Source organism: Haliaeetus albicilla, chromosome 8 (assembly GCF_947461875.1).
Source record: "Haliaeetus albicilla chromosome 8, bHalAlb1.1, whole genome shotgun sequence".
In the NCBI taxonomy this organism is placed as follows: domain Eukaryota; kingdom Metazoa; phylum Chordata; class Aves; order Accipitriformes; family Accipitridae; genus Haliaeetus; species Haliaeetus albicilla.
In genome coordinates, this window is record NC_091490.1 from 28,918,832 (window position 1) to 28,937,705 (window position 18,874).

Below are 18,874 nucleotides of genomic sequence, written 5' to 3' on the forward strand. Positions count from 1 at the left end.
CCAGGAGTGAAGCTGTGCCTTGGGAAGAAGGGAGGCGTGGAGGGAAGGTGTTTTAAGATTTGGTTTCATTTCTCATTACCCTACTCTGGTTGACAGGGAAAATTAATTTATTGCCAAAGTCGAGTCTGTTTAGCCCGTGACAGTAATTGGTGAGTGATCTCTCCCTGTCCTTATCTCGACCCATGAGCCCTTTGTTTTATTTCCTCTCCCCTGTCCAGCGGAGTGGGGGGGGGGGGGGGGGCGAGTGATAGAATGGCTTTGGTGGGCACCTGGCATCTAGCTAGGGTTAACCCACCACAAGTTAACACATATATAATTTATACCTGTTGCAGCACCACACAAATGCTTCCCAATTCCTACCACTGGTAGTTTTTTCTTCTCCAGAACAGGTACCTTCTCTACATGGGAAAAAACCCAAAGAAAATAAACACACACACACACACACACTCCACAACAACCCCAGAACATCTATTATTGTAGTTGGGGCAATATTTTTTTCTGATAATATATTATTTCAATAATATAATTTCAGCACATGTAAAGAAATAAATATTTACCACTACAAAAAGTATAGTTGTCTGTACATACAGCTATAAGCTATTAAAAGGAAAGTTTCTTTTTCTAAAACAAAAGAGAATCGGATGCTGTGGCTGAGAAGCATATTTAACTATTTCAGCCTTTTTATACTGCCTATGAAATATAAATATGACATTAATAATGCATCTCCTGATGACAGGCATTCCCACAAATTCTATAGTACTGATATGCATAGCATATCAATGATATGCAGGACTTGCTTCATTTTGCATACCTAAAACAAAAAATGTAAAGGTGTTTAATCCTGCAAGTTCTAAAAAAACCTTCAAAATGTTTTTGTTTTGGTATTTCTCACCTATAATGATGTCCTATAAGTGTATAAAAAGCAGAAAATTTTAAATCTCCATTTAATATACATGTGTGTACATATGTATCTACACACAGCATTAACGTGTCCAAGCAACCACTGAGAATAATCTTCAAAACCATTTAAACTGACTTAAACTCCAGTATTTGAAATCTAAAATTAAGCCTCTATTTCAGAATTATGCAAGCCAAGAAGGAACTTACTTAAACATAGATGTTGAATATCAACTTGAAGCCTTTCAAATATAGAACCTCTCCTTTTATGTTTTCCATCCACCTGTGTAAACAGAAGAAGATCATTACGTAGGGCTGGCCAGTAATAATTATAATTTTGCTCCAGGTATTAATGCCAGACTGTCTTCCTGTCATGTCAACACCTGCACATTTCCAACATTATATATCAGGATTTTTTTCTAATAAATTTACTATTGGCGAAGTATGGAACATAGACAATCACACTTTCAAAACTTTAAAATTTAAAGGCTTTATGTTATTTTTGAAGATAAAAAGCAAATACTAACAGCTTCAATGACAACAGTTTAAAAACTATACTCTGCTAATGTGACGATATCCTCTCTTACCTTGAATCTTGTAGTTGCCCTTTCCACAAGCAAAAACTGCACATTTTCAACATTCTGTAAGGCAACATCAACCCAATGAGACAGCTTTCCTCGCCCAGCTCCAAACTCAACAAAACATCTTCCTGGACCAAGTAAATGTAATTTTTCCATGTTACCTAAAATAGAAGCCTACAAACATCAAAAGATTATTTATGAACCAAGCAAATACATACACTATGTATTGTAATGCCTGATAGAAAAATGATTACTTCACCAAACTGCAGAGGACTTTTTCAAGCCTTCCCTTCTATGAGGGATTAGGGAAAAGATCTTGTGTGTACAGAAGAAAGGGATTATAAATTCTGGCTAGTCAGCATCACCCTGCCCTTCTTCCACTGCTCACAGAGCTCCACCCAGTAGTTCCTGGAATGGATTTTTGGGATCAGGTACCCATTATAATATCTTTCTCTGCTGATTCTTGAAGTAGCCATCCAATATATGGGTAGTATACTGAATTTTCTGTGAAGCATCAGTGCCTACAGAGCCCTTTCTCTCTGCTGCAGTTACACATTTTGTAATACATAGGAAAGTAGAGCATGGGAAGAAAGTACACGAAACAGACATTTTTCACTTTTAAATTTTTCTTCCCCAAACTTTCTATTTTGCTACAGTATGCAATCCATTTTCCTTAAAATTCCTGCTGTTCGATATCCATTAAAAAGGCAGAAGGTAAACTCAGGCTCTCCAATACTTTTTATGCATCTGTTACATAACCAGGAAATCTAGGACCAGCTCTTAGAGAAAAAGTAAAAAATTCCTTTTACTTCTTAGCAAATACAACATTTTACCTTTTATAGCTCAGATTTATTATGAGTTAATATAAAATAAGAATATATAAGTAAAAATTCAAACCACCACCACACAATTTGTAATTTATTTCAGTATCCTAATAAACTTTTGTGACTTTTGTTACTAATGCTTAACAAAGCGGCCATTCAAAAGTTATATATATGCTGTTATTTGAAGAGCACAGAGTTATAGACCATATCAGATTTCCTCTGTATGAATTGACTAGCATTATGCATGCACAGTCACTCAAATTTACAACAGCAGAGTTCCACATGTTCAAAAACATCTATAGCTATTAGTAAAGCAGTGACAATACCTGTTGTTTCAAGTGTTTGAAAGCAGATTCCCCATTCTTTGGGTCATTTAAGGCTTCTTGTAAAGCCTGGTGGGACAGTATTCGTTCCTTAAGGCAAAGTTCCAGGCCTGCATGCAAATGCAAAACTTATACCTAGAAGTTTCCAGTTTCCAAGGGTTTCTGGTTTTGTAACACACAAGTTACAATATTCAGACATAAGCTCAATTTGTAGTGCTAACAACATAGTCTGTTGGGAGCATAAATATATCATCATATGTTTATAACACAGCTGTATTGTTATCTGTAATGATATTTGAGTGGGAAACAAAAAACACAAAAAGAAGGGAAATTCGCTATATGAACATTCTCTCAATCTAGTTTATTCTTCCGAGTAAAATTTAGCTATTGGAGGATTGCCTACATCTTGTTGATAATTACTTCAGAGGTGTTTAGTGCCAAATATCTCACATTTTCAGATATCTAACAAAAAATAACAATCAAATATTTAATCAATTCAATTTAAAACATCTTATTTTCAGTATTAAGTAAGCTCACCATTACTTGCTTTTTTCAACTTGATAATTAAGTTCTCCAGCTCTTCTTTGGATAGAGAAGAGATAGGTACCTTTTTAAGGAAAAAAAAAGCACCACCCATAAATATAAGACCCTTTTATTTTTGCTAGTTCTTTAGTCATATGATAAATTGCAACATGTTATGTAGGGACTGAGCTTTAGAACAAATAAATGTACTTACTTGTTTTTCTGGTATTTCTGCTACATCTTTTAAACCTGCATTAATATCTTGAACAAAGTAGACCTTTAAAAATCAAAAGAAAAGCAATCTGATTCTGTAATTACCAGGAAGCAAAAAGCTAAATTCTTCAGTGTTTTATCATAAGGTACATAGCAATAGGAATCCACTGCAAAAGAAGATATTCCAAGTAATTTTTTTCCTATAGTCTGATCCGGAATCCCCAGCAGAAATGACTGTTTGGACACATTTGGACAAGATTGAACATGTTCATAAGAGTTAAGCTGTCAATGCTTACTAGACTGATTCCAGAGACCATTTTAAGGTTTTCCAGGTAATACTAAAGGTGCAATACCAATCAGGCAGAAAGGCAGACAATAAAGAAGCCATCTTCTGTTTTCTAGAAACAGCTGTTGAAGACATACATCCTATTCCTTCCCTCAGCACTGGGTGCAACTGTCAGCCTAGCTTTCCATAATTCACTGCTAGCTGGAGTGAAGCAGGCAGTTGGCTAGGGCAGCAGACTGCCAGAGGCAGGAAAATGCCTAGAGCCTCCCTGCTAGTTTTGCTTTCTGAGGACAATCTCTCATCATGCCTCTAAAATGAATGGCATTGTGAGACTGTTCTTCGAGAACGCTGTTGAGAAAAATGAATTCGGCATTTTCATTTGTAACTAAGAGAACTGAAAAGTTGTACTGAACTACACTGAGAGGGGACATAGAAGATGAGGAGACTAGAATGTGATTTCCATTTCAGCAAGTACTTATTCAGCTTCCACACTGTCCTTACTGTAGTGCTTGCTAAGACTGCTGTCCTCCAGTTCACAGCTGCTGTCAGCACAATAAATTCTCTGCAGACCTGTAATGTTTAGGGTCTTAAATCTGAGAGGGAGTAGTGCTAAATTTACACTGCACTTACTGGCTTTGGCTTCTCTCTTGAATTACATTTTTTTAAATGCTTTTGTAGTTGGTCTTCATATACAGTGCTAAAATCCAAATGGAAAAAAAGTAAGTAACAGCATTTATCATGTGAACTCTGACAAAGAGTAGGAAAAGCATTTACATATACTTACTGTTTTGGATCAAGAGGGCACGGAATTCTTTTTCTATCATTTTCTTCCTAGTTACAAAAGAAAAAGTTTTAGACAACACTTCAGCATGCTTTCAGTGTTCCTGTTTTAGAAAAGCTGTTGAGGGACATCTGACTTTCATACAACAACTATTCCGAGGTAGGTGGGTTAACCGGAATGGAGAAACTAAGACGAGAATTTTATACATAAACGGATCCTAAAAGAATAAGCCTATGATGTAATGGCAGGGTAAATGCTGGGCTGAACCGACAGCCTTAGCACATCCAGGGCTCAAAGGAAGGCGCAGGCGCTGCCTCTCCTGCCCCTGCTGCGGGACCAGCTCAGGCGGACATGCCACCCCCAGCCCCCCGGGGTGCCGCCGGGGGTTCCGCCTGCCCCAGCCCCTCCCAGAGACGCCGGGGCTCCCCTGAGACCAGGAGCCCATCCTCCCCAGCCGGAGAAGGGAGCCTGCTGCTCCGCCCGGCAAGGCCCGGTACCTCCTGCTGCCCATGCTCTCCGCAAAAGCGCCTCCCAGGAGCCGGGGTCATCTTGCAGAAGCGCTTCTTCCTCTCCACGAAGTAGGCACATCGCCCTGGAACTGGAGACCCTAACCCCTGCTCCGCCGCCGCCATTTCCTTCCCAGGACCCCCTGCGGTCACCGCCTCGCCTCCATCTTGAGGCTCCTCCTCCGTGGGAGCCGGGCGCCAAACTCGAAGCGCAAGATGGCGGCGGAGAGTATGTTCAACCGGCCGGTGTGCGTGCAAGTGAGGTGCCAGGGCTGCGAGGAGAGGTGAGGGGCTAGCTTGAACGGTGCGGCGGGCTCTGACTTGGTTTCCTCGCTAGCTGCGGGGAGCTTTTATCGCATTCCTCAGGAGAAGGGCTGCTGAGCGGCAGGTTCTTTCCTGCTCTCTTTTCTTCCTGCCTTGTGCCCTAACAGCTGCTGGGCGAGAGGTGGGGCCCCGCGCGTAGTGCGGGCGGTGAGCTTAGTAGCTGCCTGCGTTGTTTTTGCTTTGGGGCTGCTTATGGGGACCCTCTGGGTCAGAGGGAAGGGGGCTTGGTCGCAGCAAGGCTGGAGGCAGTCAGTGAGGGCTGGAGTGGCTGCCGCGGGTGCCTTGCCAGGGGAGAGGGGGCGGAGGGGCCGCTGGTGGCGGAGGAGACACGCAGTGGCTTTCCAGAAACGCTTGAGGGCTATGGGGCCAAACGCGTCCCCCCTGCAGGCGACGCGAGGGCCGGGATTCCTGCCTCGGCCCCGCAGGGGTCCTCGCAGCGCTGCGTTTGCGCGTCTCCCAGGCCGCAGCGGTTGCCCCGCGGGCAGGCCCGCCTTCTCCTCCTCCTCCTCGCGGGCTGGAGCCGGCCTTACCGCGGTCTCCTGGGGCATTTCAGCTCCTTCGTTACTGCCTCTGCGGCGTGGGCAGTCGTGTGCCTGTGTGCATGGCTTAGCACTGGGGTTTGGGAAAGCCCGGGAGTATTTGACGTTAAGTGTCTATTCAACATACAGTGAATTTCAGTAATATAGGTCCTATCTGGATTAGGCAGTGTGTGCAGGCAGGCCTTAGGGCTACTCTGGCATGCCTGTATTAGAAGGCAGGGAAAGGCTGATGTCTGTGGGTGTGTTTTGTAGCGCAAGTAACTTCTCGGGTTACTCAACAAGAAGTAAATGAAGACAAGGTAGCACTGTATAAATGATTATCAAAATTTTCAGCAATAGTTAATAAATTTCAACAGGCTTTTCCAAAGGTTCTAGTTTCTGGACGATGTTTCAAAATTTCTGCCTTGCTATTTAAAGTTTGGTGGACAACAAACAACAAAAAAACCTGAGTTGACTGAGGAGCTGTAATGATAACTGAAACTGTGGGGCTTTCATGTATCTTAGTAGTAGTCATCAATGGGAACTTTCTTGATAGTTCTGCCTAAATTTTTGTTTTCAAAGTGTCATCTGATTCCTGTAATGTGGCTATGAACACATGTTATTTGGGGAATGTTTTCTTGATTTGTTACTAAGCTTCATCTTTTTGTACACAGGAGAGTAAATGTTCGGGTGAATATTGAGCTACTGTCAATTTCTAATCCTGTTCATAAAAAGGTTTGTGGATTAGTTTAATTTGTGTCATTCATTAGGTATTATCTGAATTTCATTGTATAAGAGGATAAATAGGCAAAGGAAAAGTAAAATAGGATTTTAGTATGTTTGTCACTTGACCTTATTTTTTATAACATTTCTTGAGTAATTTAGTTGGTTTGGTATGGTGGTTTTTTTCCTAGCCTTTTTAGATATCTCTTAGTTTGGCTGTTCATGGGTCTTGGTAAACTTGCAAATTAAAAGTATTTGGAGACCCTCAGGGGAACCCAAGTTGGAGCTTAAGAGCGGTCTCACTTTAAATATACTCAACACTTACTTAAGAATGTAGAGCAGCAGTTGTCTTTGCAAAGTCCTCAACTAGCAAAAAATGACAACTTGTATGTGGATGTAACATTTGCTTTTTATTGATAAGTGTGTTAGTCTTTGAATGTTTGGAATTTATCCAGTGGGGGTAGGAAGGAATGTACTAAATTTGCAGTAAAAAAATCATCTTTCTCAGGAAAAATAGCAATGAGATTACTACTGGAGGTTATAAAATCTTTTTTGTTGTATGTCTAATTTGTCACTTAAATTGTACATCCACCTACCATGATGTTAAGATTGGTTATTAGTTTGTTATAGTGTTATTGAGTAAAGATTTGTTTGTAAAGGAGCACAGCATTTTTTTTTTTGTAAGATCCTGCTAACTGTGACAATGATAATATTGCATGAAGAAGCAGTTCAGTCAAGAACTGTGTACCAAGTTGCAGCCTGTGTCAGCAGGAGCCTGGAAATCCAGTTGGGTACATCAGTGTGTGATCAGTCTAAAAAGATACCTTCAAATGCTTGGATCAGTTAATGGCACATCAAACCAAGTGGACATTATTATCCTGCTCAACAGTCTGCCCTAGTTGGTTTGGGGTGATATTAGTTTTAACAAGCTAGCTGCACATGTAAATCCCTAAGTTTGTTTATACATCTCCAACTGAGAGTTTTGTTAGTGTTACTGGTATCTGAATTACTGAAACTTGTTTCAGATCTGTGTATGTACATGTGCTATGGTCACACTTGAGTTATGTTGGAAGAGCTGTCAGGTTTCTACTTCCTTTCTTGCCTCTGCTAGGGAATATTCTTCACATGGGTGTGAGCCTCATAGAGAACAGGTGCCTGGGCCTAATGTACCAGGTGTTCTGCATAACCCAGCCTTGTAATGAAAGACTAATGTTTATAGAGAAGGCAGTTTTTCCAAAACTCTGTGTAGACCTCCAGGGAACAAAAAAGTTTATTTTTAAAAGCTAAGCAGCTTTATGCTACAATTTTCCTTATGAGCTTACTGGGCTTCAGCTGTATCCTTTTTATGCTTGCTTTGCAAAGCTCTGTATTCAAATACATGAACTCCTCAGAAGGTGGTTTCTTAAATGTTTAGGAGCACTATGCTCTGAAAAACTTCCAGTTATGGGAGTGATGTGTTTGTGATCCATTACAGTGGACTGCTAGTGCTACGCTATTTCACGATGGGGAAGAATAGCAAATAGGTTTCTTTCTGTAAAATGAAGAAGACACATTGAAACCTTTGCTGCTCAAAGTTGAAGGTTTTTACTTGGTTTATTTTTGTGAGGAATCCTGTTTTTCCCACTGTAATATTTGAAGTTGTGTTAAACCTAATGTTTTTCACCTTCTGAATTAGTTGCCACAATTCTATCTTATTTTTTGTTTGCGATATTGGTTTACAATATTTAAACAATCCTACAGGGTGGTTTATAGTATTTTAAATCATATTTAAATGTCTGTCTTTTCAGGATTTAGCTGTTCGATTGACTGATGATACTGATCCTTTTTTCCTTTATAATCTTGTCATATCTGAGGAAGATTTTCAAAGGTAAGTGAAATTATAATGTCTGTAAAACATTTCTAAATGGCAAAAAAGAATGAAGGAATATTTTTAGCTTAGAATGGTCTATCTTAGAATTTAGGTTTTGGCATTTTTCACTTGCAGAGTTTTGTCAGTATTTTGGTAGTATTGCTCTCTTTGGCCAGCTGGTTAAACAGCCAAGTACAGGAAAGTGATTGGCTCAGGATTATACAGATGAAAGACAGAATCCTGATGTTAAGTTCCCTGCATAGCTACACTAACACAGTTAATATTACTACTTGCATCTTCTGTTTATTGTAACTACTTGACTATTATATGTGTGTGAACTATTTCAAGAAATAATTGCAAGAGGAAAGTCTGTTTTCATGGACATGGATTCATAGACCTGAGCCTTTGTCGTATGGGTTTCTTGCATACTAATTGTACTGTTGGGTCTCATTTTACTTTACTTGCTCAGAATTTATCATCAAATTTGGGCACCAGGCATGAGCAGTTCAGTTTTCTGCTTTGTTTTTTGGTGGGTTTTTTTGGTTGTTTTTTTTTGTGTTTTTTTTTTAAAGGGATGTGATCAGTGTGTGGATCAAAAGGCAAAAGTGAAATAGTGTTTGTAAAACAGGTATGCAGAAGCAGTGTTTTGTTACATGAGGTATGGCTTTGTGCATACAGTGTTGAATGTTTCTGTCTTTGAATTTACTGTGTCTATGGTGAAGGTGCACGATTAAATAAACAAGTAGGCAGATAAAGTCTTCATAATGGTTGAGTCTCCCCTCATTGTCCTTTGCTTCTTCCATGTGCCTCTGTTGAATAACTGTACCACTCTGTGCTGTAAGAAAGACATCTACTCAAACGAGCACATTTATTGTGCTACAGTAACTTCTTTTTTTTCAGTGCAGCCCATTTGCAAAAACTCTTGAAATCAAAAATATCCTCTGCTGATTATTATCCAAGATGTGATCACATTTCTTCTGTGTTCAGAATTGAAAATAACATGCTAGCGAACTTTAATGACATGATCAGAATTAGTTCTTTCTACTAGTGTAAACAAAATATTTCATAGGAAATAAACTACACTTACACATATGGTTAATTATTTTTTTTCTGTTTATATAGTTTAAAATCTCAGCAAGGTCTCTTGGTAGACTTCTCTGCTTTCCCACAAAAATTTATAGATCTGCTTCAGCAATGCATTCAGGAACAGAACAAAGATATCCCAAGGTAGGTAATACGTGAGTGCCATATTACTCTGTGTGTGTGTTTTGAGTTCTTAAAATACTTGTCAGCCACTCTCAGGGTCAGTAGAACAAGGGTAATTTAACTTTCCCCTGGATGCATTTGAGTATCAGTCAGTGGATGTTACTGACAAAACCTAAGTCTCAGGAGGACTGAGCAGTGGAATTGATGTCTAGTAATAGTTTCCCCATCTGAGTTGAAGCTGGCAAGCTTCACAAGCTAGCAGATGTGCAAGGATGCAGCACTGGTCCTTTTTCTTTTTTTCTTTTTTTTTTTTTTTTTTTTTTTCTTTTAAACAGTTTACTGCTAGAGAGCTAATCTGAATTTGGTGGACCAAGGTGTAAATAATTCTGTTTCACAGGAGAAGGCAAAGTTATAAGGCATTCTGACAAGGATTCTTCTACTTTCATTTCAGATATTAAGATGTGAGGGGGGAGACCTGAAGTCCACTCTTCTCTGTAGGGGCCTTTTCATATATTATTTTTGTTTGTGTGGGTAGAAAGGCCTGTCCAGAGTACCTAGCTCCACTTCAGTAGTCAGGTCATTTCCTGAAGTATGTACTGTGGGCTGTGAATCTTACTAGCTTGTAGGATACTTAAAAGTCAGGAGTCTGTTTTCCTTTTGAATTTGGTTACAAAGGCCTTACTTGGTTTTGGACTCTTAAGTCTAAGATGGGCTTCTGAAAATTTTACAAATAAACAAACTAATCAGTTTTGTACATTTCTTACTGTAAGGTACAAGCATTTTAGTTGGTATTTGTTTGTAGTATTAACTACAATATCGGGACTGAATTTCATTGTTCTTCGTCAAAAGCTGGACAGCCCTTTATTGCACATATAAAAACCTATTTTATTTGAAAATAGCTTGTAGGACCTACAAGTAATTTCAGGAAAAGAAATATGCTAAATATTTGATTATTTTTTATTTTCCCTAGGTTTTTGCTGCAGTTAGTTTCTTCAGCATCTGTTCTAGATCACACACCTGTCTTTTTAAATGTAGTGGAGACCAACCCATTTAAACATCTTACTCACCTCTCTCTAAAATTCCTACCAGGAAATGATGCAGAAATAAAGAAGTTTTTAGCCAGCTGTTTGAAATGCCTTAAGGTAAAATGAGGGCTTGTCTAAGCTGCAACTAGACCTTGATGCTATGTGTACTTAAGCATTTTTTTCCATCTTAATACTTCAAAAGTATGTCCCAAATTGTATGCTCTGGTTTATTTTTTTTATTTTTAGCTCACATATGTCATTGCATGCAGTTATTTGGGTGCATGTTATAAAACTAAATTGTTACTGTCACTCTAGCAATGAAAATATTACATGTATATTCAGCCAAGCACTGTAATTTGAACTGGCAGAAAATCAGGTATTTTACACATGCAATGCATGCAGTATGCAGCTGTCCAATGCTTCTGAATGCTCCAGTGTCTTGTGCTTCATAGCCTTGTGCTGATTGCCAGATCAACTGAAAAGTAAAATACTGTAAACTTTCAATCTCTTTGTTCTGCAGTTGGGTTTGGGAAAGCATGCATGTGTATATAATTCTGTGGCTTTATGGACTTCTAAGGGCTAGTAGCTATAAATAGCAAATTAAAATTGTAATGTTGATGCAGTTGGTAGCATGCTAGGTTTTATTTAATGAGAAATTAATGGCCTCATAGTTTGACTGTTGTCTGTTTCCGTTTATAGCCTGGGATTTGTGCCTCTCCTGCTGTGCTGTCATGTCTATAGCCACCTAATAAGCTATTTTAATAACATAAATTTACAGTATTTCAGTTAATTTGTTGTTCATGCAACTCCTTTGTAAACAAGTCTTTATGATAAGATACTATTTCCTTATAGAAACTTGGTGAGAATTTAATTTGGGTTTTACCTTGTGAGCTAATGCCTTTTCTTTTAAATTTATTAATTAAGTAAACTTCATATTGAATAAGATATAATAAGATGATTTTTCCACAAATATAATAGGTATGTGGTTGCTTAGGCAGGGTATGCTGATAAAATGGAAGCTAAATAGTACTTGTATTTTGGGAACTAACAATTTGACTTGATGTCAATTTGTACATAGGAAGACAAAATGATGTTGGAAGAAAAGCTTAGAAAAACCGAAGAGGATCTTACCAGACAACTGAGCTACACTCAACAGGTAGTGTAAATTTTTAACTTTCCTGTTGTAAGTTGCACTTCTTTTAATCTATGGAAAAGGTACCTTCTTGTGGGCTTGTTGGTTAGCCACTACCTAGCCAAGATAATTGACTTGGGAGCGAGTAAAAAGAAGAAAAGAAGTCTACTGTAGCTTTTCTTAAGAATGAGTAAAGCATGCAACTGAAGAATAAAATTTAGTTCTTACAGTACTAAAACAGAATATTACTTGGTTTTGTACAGAGGTCTGCCTGTATGTGCATACACAAATTATGTACTAAATAATGGTAGTGTGAAGATAAGTACACTCTACATATTCCGTGAGTGGTTGGAAAGCCTTATGTTTGGAAAACTTGTGAAACCATGATAAGTAAATCAGAAGTCTTGGATGTCATGTTACTGTACTACTTCTTGATTTTTGCAGTCAGCCCAGTAATGACTTCACATTTGTGTTTCAAGAGGATGATTTAGGCCAAATTCTAGAATTACCAAGGTGACTTTTGACTATTATGAAACAGAAAAATTCCATTAAAACTCCTGTTCTGGACCTTTTTTGGAATGGAATACTTGTTTACCTCATCTTTGCAGTTTCAGTTGGAGTTACTGGAATGTGTTTGCTAGATTGGAACGTAGAATTACAAATCAAAAAGAGGAAAAGACGCTGCTGAAGAATTCCCCCCCCTCCCACTACAGCACTGAGTTATAAGGGTAGGGAATATCAGCAGACTGTTTTTTCGCTCTTAAATAGTGGTTGGAAGAAAATACAAGTGGAAATGAAGATTATTTTACCCACAGTGCCAGAAAGGTGCTCTTTAGCTTCTCAGTGCCTTACTTTCCTGTTTACAGAATGAACAGACATTTTGGCATCTTGTGCTGAAATTTAGACTTTTCTTAATAATTCTGTGTCCTTTTGAAGAAGTAACAGTAAACATTCATTCAGTATTGACTGAAATGCTTAAATTTTTAAAACCCTATATGCTTTATCAAACTTAAACAGAGCTTGTCAGAGAAGAGCCGAGAACTAGACAAACTGAAAAATGAATGGACATCATACACTACAGCTCTAACAAACAAACACACGCAGGAGCTGACAAATGAAAAGGAAAGAGCTCTCCAGGTATGACAACAGAAAAGAATTAACAGTATTCTTATATGTGAATAGTTTCTTGGCTTAAGTTTCAGATTCATTGAATAACTACTTAGTTTCTTTGCTTCTCATAGGCACAAGCTCAGTACCAACAACAGCACGAACAACAGAAAAAGGAGTTAGAAAATTTGCATCAGAAAAGTATTCAACAGTTACAGAACAGACTCTCAGAACTCGAGGTCATCAACAAAGATCTAACAGAAAGGAGATACAAAGGAGACTCCACAGTCAGAGAACTGAAAGCAAAGCTTTCTGGAATAGAAGATGTATGGCTTATTAATTTCCATAACCAAACTTACTACTTTTAGAGCATTAACACTGCCTGCCTATGCATGTAATAGAAAATATAGCATATTAAGTTTGTTCAGCTCCTCTTCGCTCCACGTTATGCTTACTATTTAGATAGATTTGTTTAAATTACTATTACAGGTTTTCTTAAAAAAAAAAGAAAATAAAATTCCTTCCCAACATTCTAGGAATGTCAAAGAGCAAAGCAGGAGGTGCTGTCACTGCGTCGGGAGAACGCTACTCTGGATGCTGAATGTCATGAAAAAGAGAAACTCATTAATCAGCTACAGACACGGGTTGCTGTTCTGGAACAAGAGATCAAAGATAAAGATCAGCTAGTTATTAGAACAAAAGAAGTATTAGATGCAACGCAAGAACAAAAGGTTCCTTCACGTTTCAAAATAACTTTCTCTAAAGCTCTGTAGAACCTTCTTAATTGCAGTATCTATAGATTAGCAGCTGACTAGTTCCTATGAATACAGCCAGTAAGCTTTCATATGTAATTAAAGATTCTAAATAATGGCATCAAAAGTATACTGGATTCAGTTTTACAAAGGTTGCTACTGTTTTAATATTGTGGTACTGGAGTAAAGTTAGTGGTACTTTTTGTAAACAAAAAAATGGATGAATTGAGATCCTATGTAATTTGACTGAAAAGCAAGGACTGAATTTCTTGTAAGGATTATCTTTCAAAGAATTATTGAGGTTCTACTTGAAATCATAAGCGGTGTCTATCATGTATCTTTATTATAGTATTTTTAATATTCTTTTAAAGGCAATACTGGAAGAGAGTACAGAGAAAAAACAAAGTCATATTGAAAAACTAGAGACAACAATTAAGTCACTGTCAGCTGAACTTCTTAAGGTTTGTTTGAACATTCCGTTATCCTTATGAAATGTCTTCCTTATTTTTAGGTGTTTTATTTTAAGAACATCTGATTTATTATTTTTTTAATAGGCTAATGAAATTATCAAGAAGTTACAAGGAGATTTGAAAACTCTAATGAGTAAATTAAAATTGAAAAATACAGTAACAATTCAGCAGGAAAAACTATTGGCAGAAAAAGAAGAGAGACTTCAAAAAGAGCAGAGAGAATTGCAGGACATGGGACAATCTCTTCAAATGAAAGAGCAGGAGGTATTGTGATAGGTTAACCCTCTGTCCTGTAAATGCTATTGTATGTAGTGTGTTGAGTTCTATGTTTTTTAACTTACTTACAGCAATAAGGTCTTAAATCTTTCTGTGGAATAGAATGTACTCTTTTACTTAGTTAACACATTTATTTAAATGGGTAATCAATTTTTCATTTTTTTCATGTTAAACTGATTTGTAAGAGCCATCCATCCATATGGAAGAAAACTGAAATTGTATTAACAGTACAAAGCAATATAATGGATGAACTGACATACTTTAGAGGGCATATTCATGTCAAAGTTGGGGAAGGTGGCAAGAACAGGAACAGAGTGAACTTTTTCTTCCATTAAGTATATTTTCATGCTTATGAGTCCTTGCATTATTTAATCATAGAAAAATTAAGGTCAGAAAGGTTTCTGGCGGTCATCTTGTCAAAACTCTAGCTAAAAGTAGGGCTTATTTTAAAAGAATTAGCTCATATTGCTTTTGTAAAAGACTTCTCTAAATAATTTTAGAACAATTTCATAGATCCTTTTTATGTATTTATATTTTTTTCTTCAGTTTGTAATTAGTAGTAGCTCCTGATGGTGTTATACTTACTTATTATGGGAATATTGCAGGTTTGCAAGCTACAAGAACAGCTAGAAACTACAATGCAAAAACTAGAAGAAAGTAAGCAGTTACTGAAAACCAATGAAAATGGTAGGTTTATACAATTTCATTTCCCCCTCTGTAAAAATGACATTGTGATTGAGCTGCTACTGAAAATTAATGGGAGCAACTATAATACTTTACCTGTGGGGGTTTTTTTTTGTAAAGGGCTGTGATTATTGTCATTTATGGAAAATAAGCTTCTGTCTGTAGTAGGTATGCAACAACCTAGAGGTGCATGTAGAGAAGACTTTCTTTGCAGCTGGTGCTTTGGGTGGTGTGCATGTGGGGGGCCAACTCTAGAGGAAGAAACAGAATGGCATGTAGGGGTGGAGGAAGCTTGAGACTAGGCCTTCTAGTGATGCTTGAGCTTAAGGAGGAAAAACAGCCCACTAAGCTGTCACTTCTGAGGAAGGGCTACTTGCTGTTTTAAACAGCTTGTAAGAGGTAGGAAGTGAGCTTGACCTTTTTCTTCTCTCTTCAGTAATCACATGGTTAAACAAACAGCTGAATGAAATTCAGATGGCAAAGAAGCTAGAGACTTCTGCCAGTACACATGGTGGTGTTAGGACTGCCATTTCACCTCATGGCATGGTAAGATATAACTATAAATAACATGGTTATGATGTAGTCATTAATTCCTGAAATGTATGGCCTTAAAAGAAGAACTAAAAAAAAAAAAGTGCTTTCATCTTCTTTGGGCCCTATAATTTCTGGTGGGTGTGTTTGGGGGGGGGGGGCTTGGGGGGGGTTTTTTGGTTTGTTTGTTTTTGTAATAACATAATACCCTGTTGGGTGCTACTTGATGCCCTGGTCTTCTAAGTGAGAATTTTCTAAGCTCTTATTTATTAAAATACACAAAACAATGCAAAATTATTTTGGAAAAGATGAAGTGCAGGGTGAAGGGACAAAAACAGGTAGCATTTTTGTGTTGTGAGGTTAACTTACATACTAATTGTCTTTGTATAGGTTGAAAAGGAAAGTCTACTATTTGAATACTCTTACTAGTGATATTTAGAAACTTGAAAATAAGGGGCAGGAAACATTACCTATCATCTTTGTTAAATACCATGACTTACTGGTTCTTGTTCATTGTTGCCCCTGTGTGTACGGATACCTGTTGTCACCTGGCAATTGATGAGCTTCTTATTCTGTAGTGGAAAGGCATATTCATGCAAAGAGGTCTCTGATTTATAGCTAGGTACATCTAATATATTAATCAGTTACAGGGTGTGTAGCTCATTATGAGCTTAGAATTATTAGCTAAGAGTGCTCAACTCGTCTAACTTCTTAAAAGTTACAGGTTTTCCTGAAGAATCTTGGAAAAGTGACGTTTTCTTCCTGTCAGGAAGACTCAAATGAGCATTAGCTTTGTAGTTGTTGTTAGCTGTTAGTCTGGGAATTTTGAATCTCTACAAACAATTATTTCAAGAATTGTTCTTCTCCTTTATGGATGTATTCTATTCTCTTACAGCCTGACCGACCGTCCTTTCCCAGCTCAGGAATCAGTCATCCCGTTTCTCCTCTGTATGCCTTCCAGAACTTTCTGGAACCAGCACACAATAAAAATGTCAATTCACAATGTCCAGTACCAAAGGCAGGCACTTTGACTCTTCTGTTTGGTTAAGAATGTGATAGCATAAAATATCAAAGCTTAATGTTTGGAATATTTCTGAAAATGCATAAATATTTACTATATATCCTAGTATTTTTAAACTCTGTCTTCAACATTATTATTAGTAATAGCTAATGCTTGGTTTTAAGTTGCTTATTCTTGCATGCTTTGCTGCACAGAAGTGCTATGCAAGGTATAGAAACATTAATCCCTGAAAAGTTCACTCTCTAAATAAGCTTACTGGTGGACCACCATATCTGGAGTAGTTCTCTCTAACCTCCAACTCTTACGTTTCTGCAGATTCAGTTTAACACACAGCTTTCAAAAATGAATCAATGTTCAGATGTTCAGATAGTGACTGCAACTAGTCATCCAGCAAATAAGGAGAAGTAAGTGTCATCTATTGCATTTTTAGTGTGGGGGTTTGTTTTTATTATTATGTTTTATAAAGCCATTTGTCTTCTATGTGTGTCTGGAACTTAACAAAACTTTTCCAGTACCAAGCTAGTTCTGTCACCTGCCTTTCTCCATCAATATGTTAATGAATTTTAAGTTGTGGCAGACTTAATTCGTCATTAAGTATGGTTTGTAGATAACAAATGAAGAGTTTTCAGGAGTGGGTCCCAAGGAACAAAAGTTCATTGTCCCTCCTAGTGACAGATCTAAGGCTATCAAGTGATGGTCAGTCAAAAAATTAGTTCTAGACTGTTCTTAACCTGCTTGGTCATGGTTTACCTTTAAATGATAAAGTTCATAGAAATGCACTAGTTCCACTTCCAAGTTAAGATTCTTCTGTATCCACACTTGTTGTTAATGCATGGCTAACTAACTACATTTGTTTTAAATTTTAATTAGCCTTTTTACTTCTACTGGTGATAATTTGGGGCTGGAATCAAAGTATTTCAAGAAAAAAGATGACAGCATTCCTTTACGAGGGCTTAGTCAAAATGCACTTAACTCAGGTATGTATGGAAATAGTAAAACAAGACCTTATTTGAAATATACTTAAAGGGTAATAATAGTTATGGTTCTAAGAACAGTATCTTGTTTCTGCTATTCTACAGAGTATCTGAAACCGTACTTGCCAACTAAAGCCCAACCGTCACCAAAAGCTGCAGTAACACCAGCCTCAGCTTATTTTCCTGGATAGTAGACAGGGTTCTTAAAGTAAGAGTCCTCTTTTAACTATTTGGGGAATTTTTGGATGTCCTGTAATAATGTATTAGTAAAGTATCAATGTGAACTGACGTGATTTTATAAGTCTGAATCTGTTTTCTTTGAGAAAGATATCTTGGGTGACTTTTCAGGATACTTGAGCCTAAAGAAAAGATAAAAGCTTTAAGCAGCCTCAGCCTTAGTGGGAACAATGCTGTAGTTCAGTCAGTCATTCACTGGGGCTGTGCCAGACTTTTAGTATAGTAGAGATGCTGTAGTCTTCCTAAAAACCTACCAAAGTGCATTGAGTTTTTTATTATAGGAATTGACAAGCGTGGCTCTCTAACAGATGAAACATACACTCTAGTATTCCCTGAGAGAGAACATTTCTCCATGAATACTTTTCTTGACTCCTTTCAGAGAAAGGATGATACAAACAGATAGCACTGGAGAACTGGGCAATGCTCTCAGTTTTAATAATGGTCAAGCTCATAAATTAGCATGACTGCCTCACTAAATCCTCCCATACAGTTTTAATTTTAAAAACCTGCTTAATTTTGGATCCAGCTTATTTGAATTGCATATGGACTTACAAATAATCTAATTAATATTAAAGATGCTAAATTATTTCACTGAAAGTATAAAATTATAATTTAAAATTCTTACTCTTGGTTACCCTAACTTTTCTATTAATCTGTCAGTATTACATTCCACAGGCCTCCATGCATAAAACATTGTTTAAGATGAAGTATCTGAGCAGTTAACTATTGAAAGTATCATAACACCTAAAAGCTACTTTAATTTTACTAATCATATTTTACAACTGTAAGACTGTACAGAAATTTAAGATACTCTTAACACTCAAGTTTAGGTGGACTGAGTCTATTCAGCTTGTTTACTACCTGGGTTCAAATGCTAGAATCATGTAACAGCTTCATTCTGTGCCATCTTTTATTTGCTGTCCCAATAAAGAATGGGCATGCAAGTATTTGTAACACAGACTTTTTTTAATTACTATTTACATACTTTTGTTGTTAAAGATATTTCATACCTTTTACCTTAGTTGTTTAGGTGCAGCCAGAGGACTGTATATTTAAGTGGTTTGTTTTGCAGTGCAAAGTGTGTATATTTGTTTATAAATCAGCACCATGTT

General features: G+C 37.4%; 2 protein-coding genes across 7 annotated transcripts in view; one reads left to right on the forward strand and one right to left on the reverse strand.

The window, feature by feature from the left end:
• Window positions 1–5,133, reverse strand: part of TRMT13 (tRNA methyltransferase 13 homolog) — a 7,992-nt gene extending 2,859 nt beyond the window's left edge. For 2 of the 3 annotated variants that reach the window (XM_069789517.1, XM_069789519.1), the window contains exons 1-9: window positions 4,925–5,133; window positions 4,431–4,477; window positions 4,277–4,343; window positions 3,362–3,424; window positions 3,163–3,232; window positions 2,629–2,735; window positions 1,485–1,652; window positions 1,108–1,180; window positions 324–398 (exon numbers count right to left, since the gene is read on the reverse strand). In XM_069789517.1, coding sequence (XP_069645618.1) covers window positions 324–398; window positions 1,108–1,180; window positions 1,485–1,652; window positions 2,629–2,735; window positions 3,163–3,232; window positions 3,362–3,424; window positions 4,277–4,343; window positions 4,431–4,477; window positions 4,925–5,059 — 805 coding nt within the window. In that variant the 5' untranslated portion in view covers window positions 5,060–5,133. The remainder of the gene's footprint in view (window positions 1–323; window positions 399–1,107; window positions 1,181–1,484; window positions 1,653–2,628; window positions 2,736–3,162; window positions 3,233–3,361; window positions 3,425–4,276; window positions 4,344–4,430; window positions 4,478–4,924) is intronic. The other variant, XM_069789518.1, reaches the window with a different exon arrangement.
• SASS6 (SAS-6 centriolar assembly protein) lies at window positions 4,986–17,813 on the forward strand. Of its 4 annotated transcripts, none has more exons than XM_069789509.1 (17): window positions 4,986–5,217; window positions 6,450–6,510; window positions 8,286–8,365; window positions 9,470–9,574; window positions 10,524–10,695; window positions 11,657–11,734; window positions 12,728–12,847; window positions 12,952–13,143; window positions 13,354–13,548; window positions 13,941–14,030; window positions 14,124–14,303; window positions 14,921–15,002; window positions 15,436–15,545; window positions 16,426–16,548; window positions 16,867–16,955; window positions 17,422–17,528; window positions 17,631–17,813. In XM_069789509.1, exons 1-17 carry the CDS (start codon window positions 5,150–5,152, stop codon window positions 17,714–17,716), a joined length of 1,938 nt encoding a protein of 645 aa, XP_069645610.1. In that variant the 5' UTR covers window positions 4,986–5,149; the 3' UTR covers window positions 17,717–17,813. The 4 variants fall into 4 exon arrangements, with proteins under 4 accessions (XP_069645610.1, XP_069645611.1, XP_069645612.1 ...); XM_069789510.1 differs by having other exon boundaries at window positions 17,437–17,528; XM_069789511.1 differs by lacking the exon at window positions 13,354–13,548.
• Window positions 17,814–18,874: the final 1,061 nt, after the last annotated feature.

Coding starts and splice junctions, on each gene's coding strand:
- SASS6 (XM_069789509.1), top strand. CDS start 5,150: ATGGCGGCGGAGAGTATGTTCAACCGGCCGGTGTGCGTGCAAGTGAGG. Junction 13,549..13,940: donor ATGCAACGCAAGAACAAAAG/GTTCCTTCACGT, acceptor ATTCTTTTAAAG/GCAATACTGGAAGAGAGTAC. Junction 15,003..15,435: donor ACTGAAAACCAATGAAAATG/GTAGGTTTATAC, acceptor TTCTCTCTTCAG/TAATCACATGGTTAAACAAA.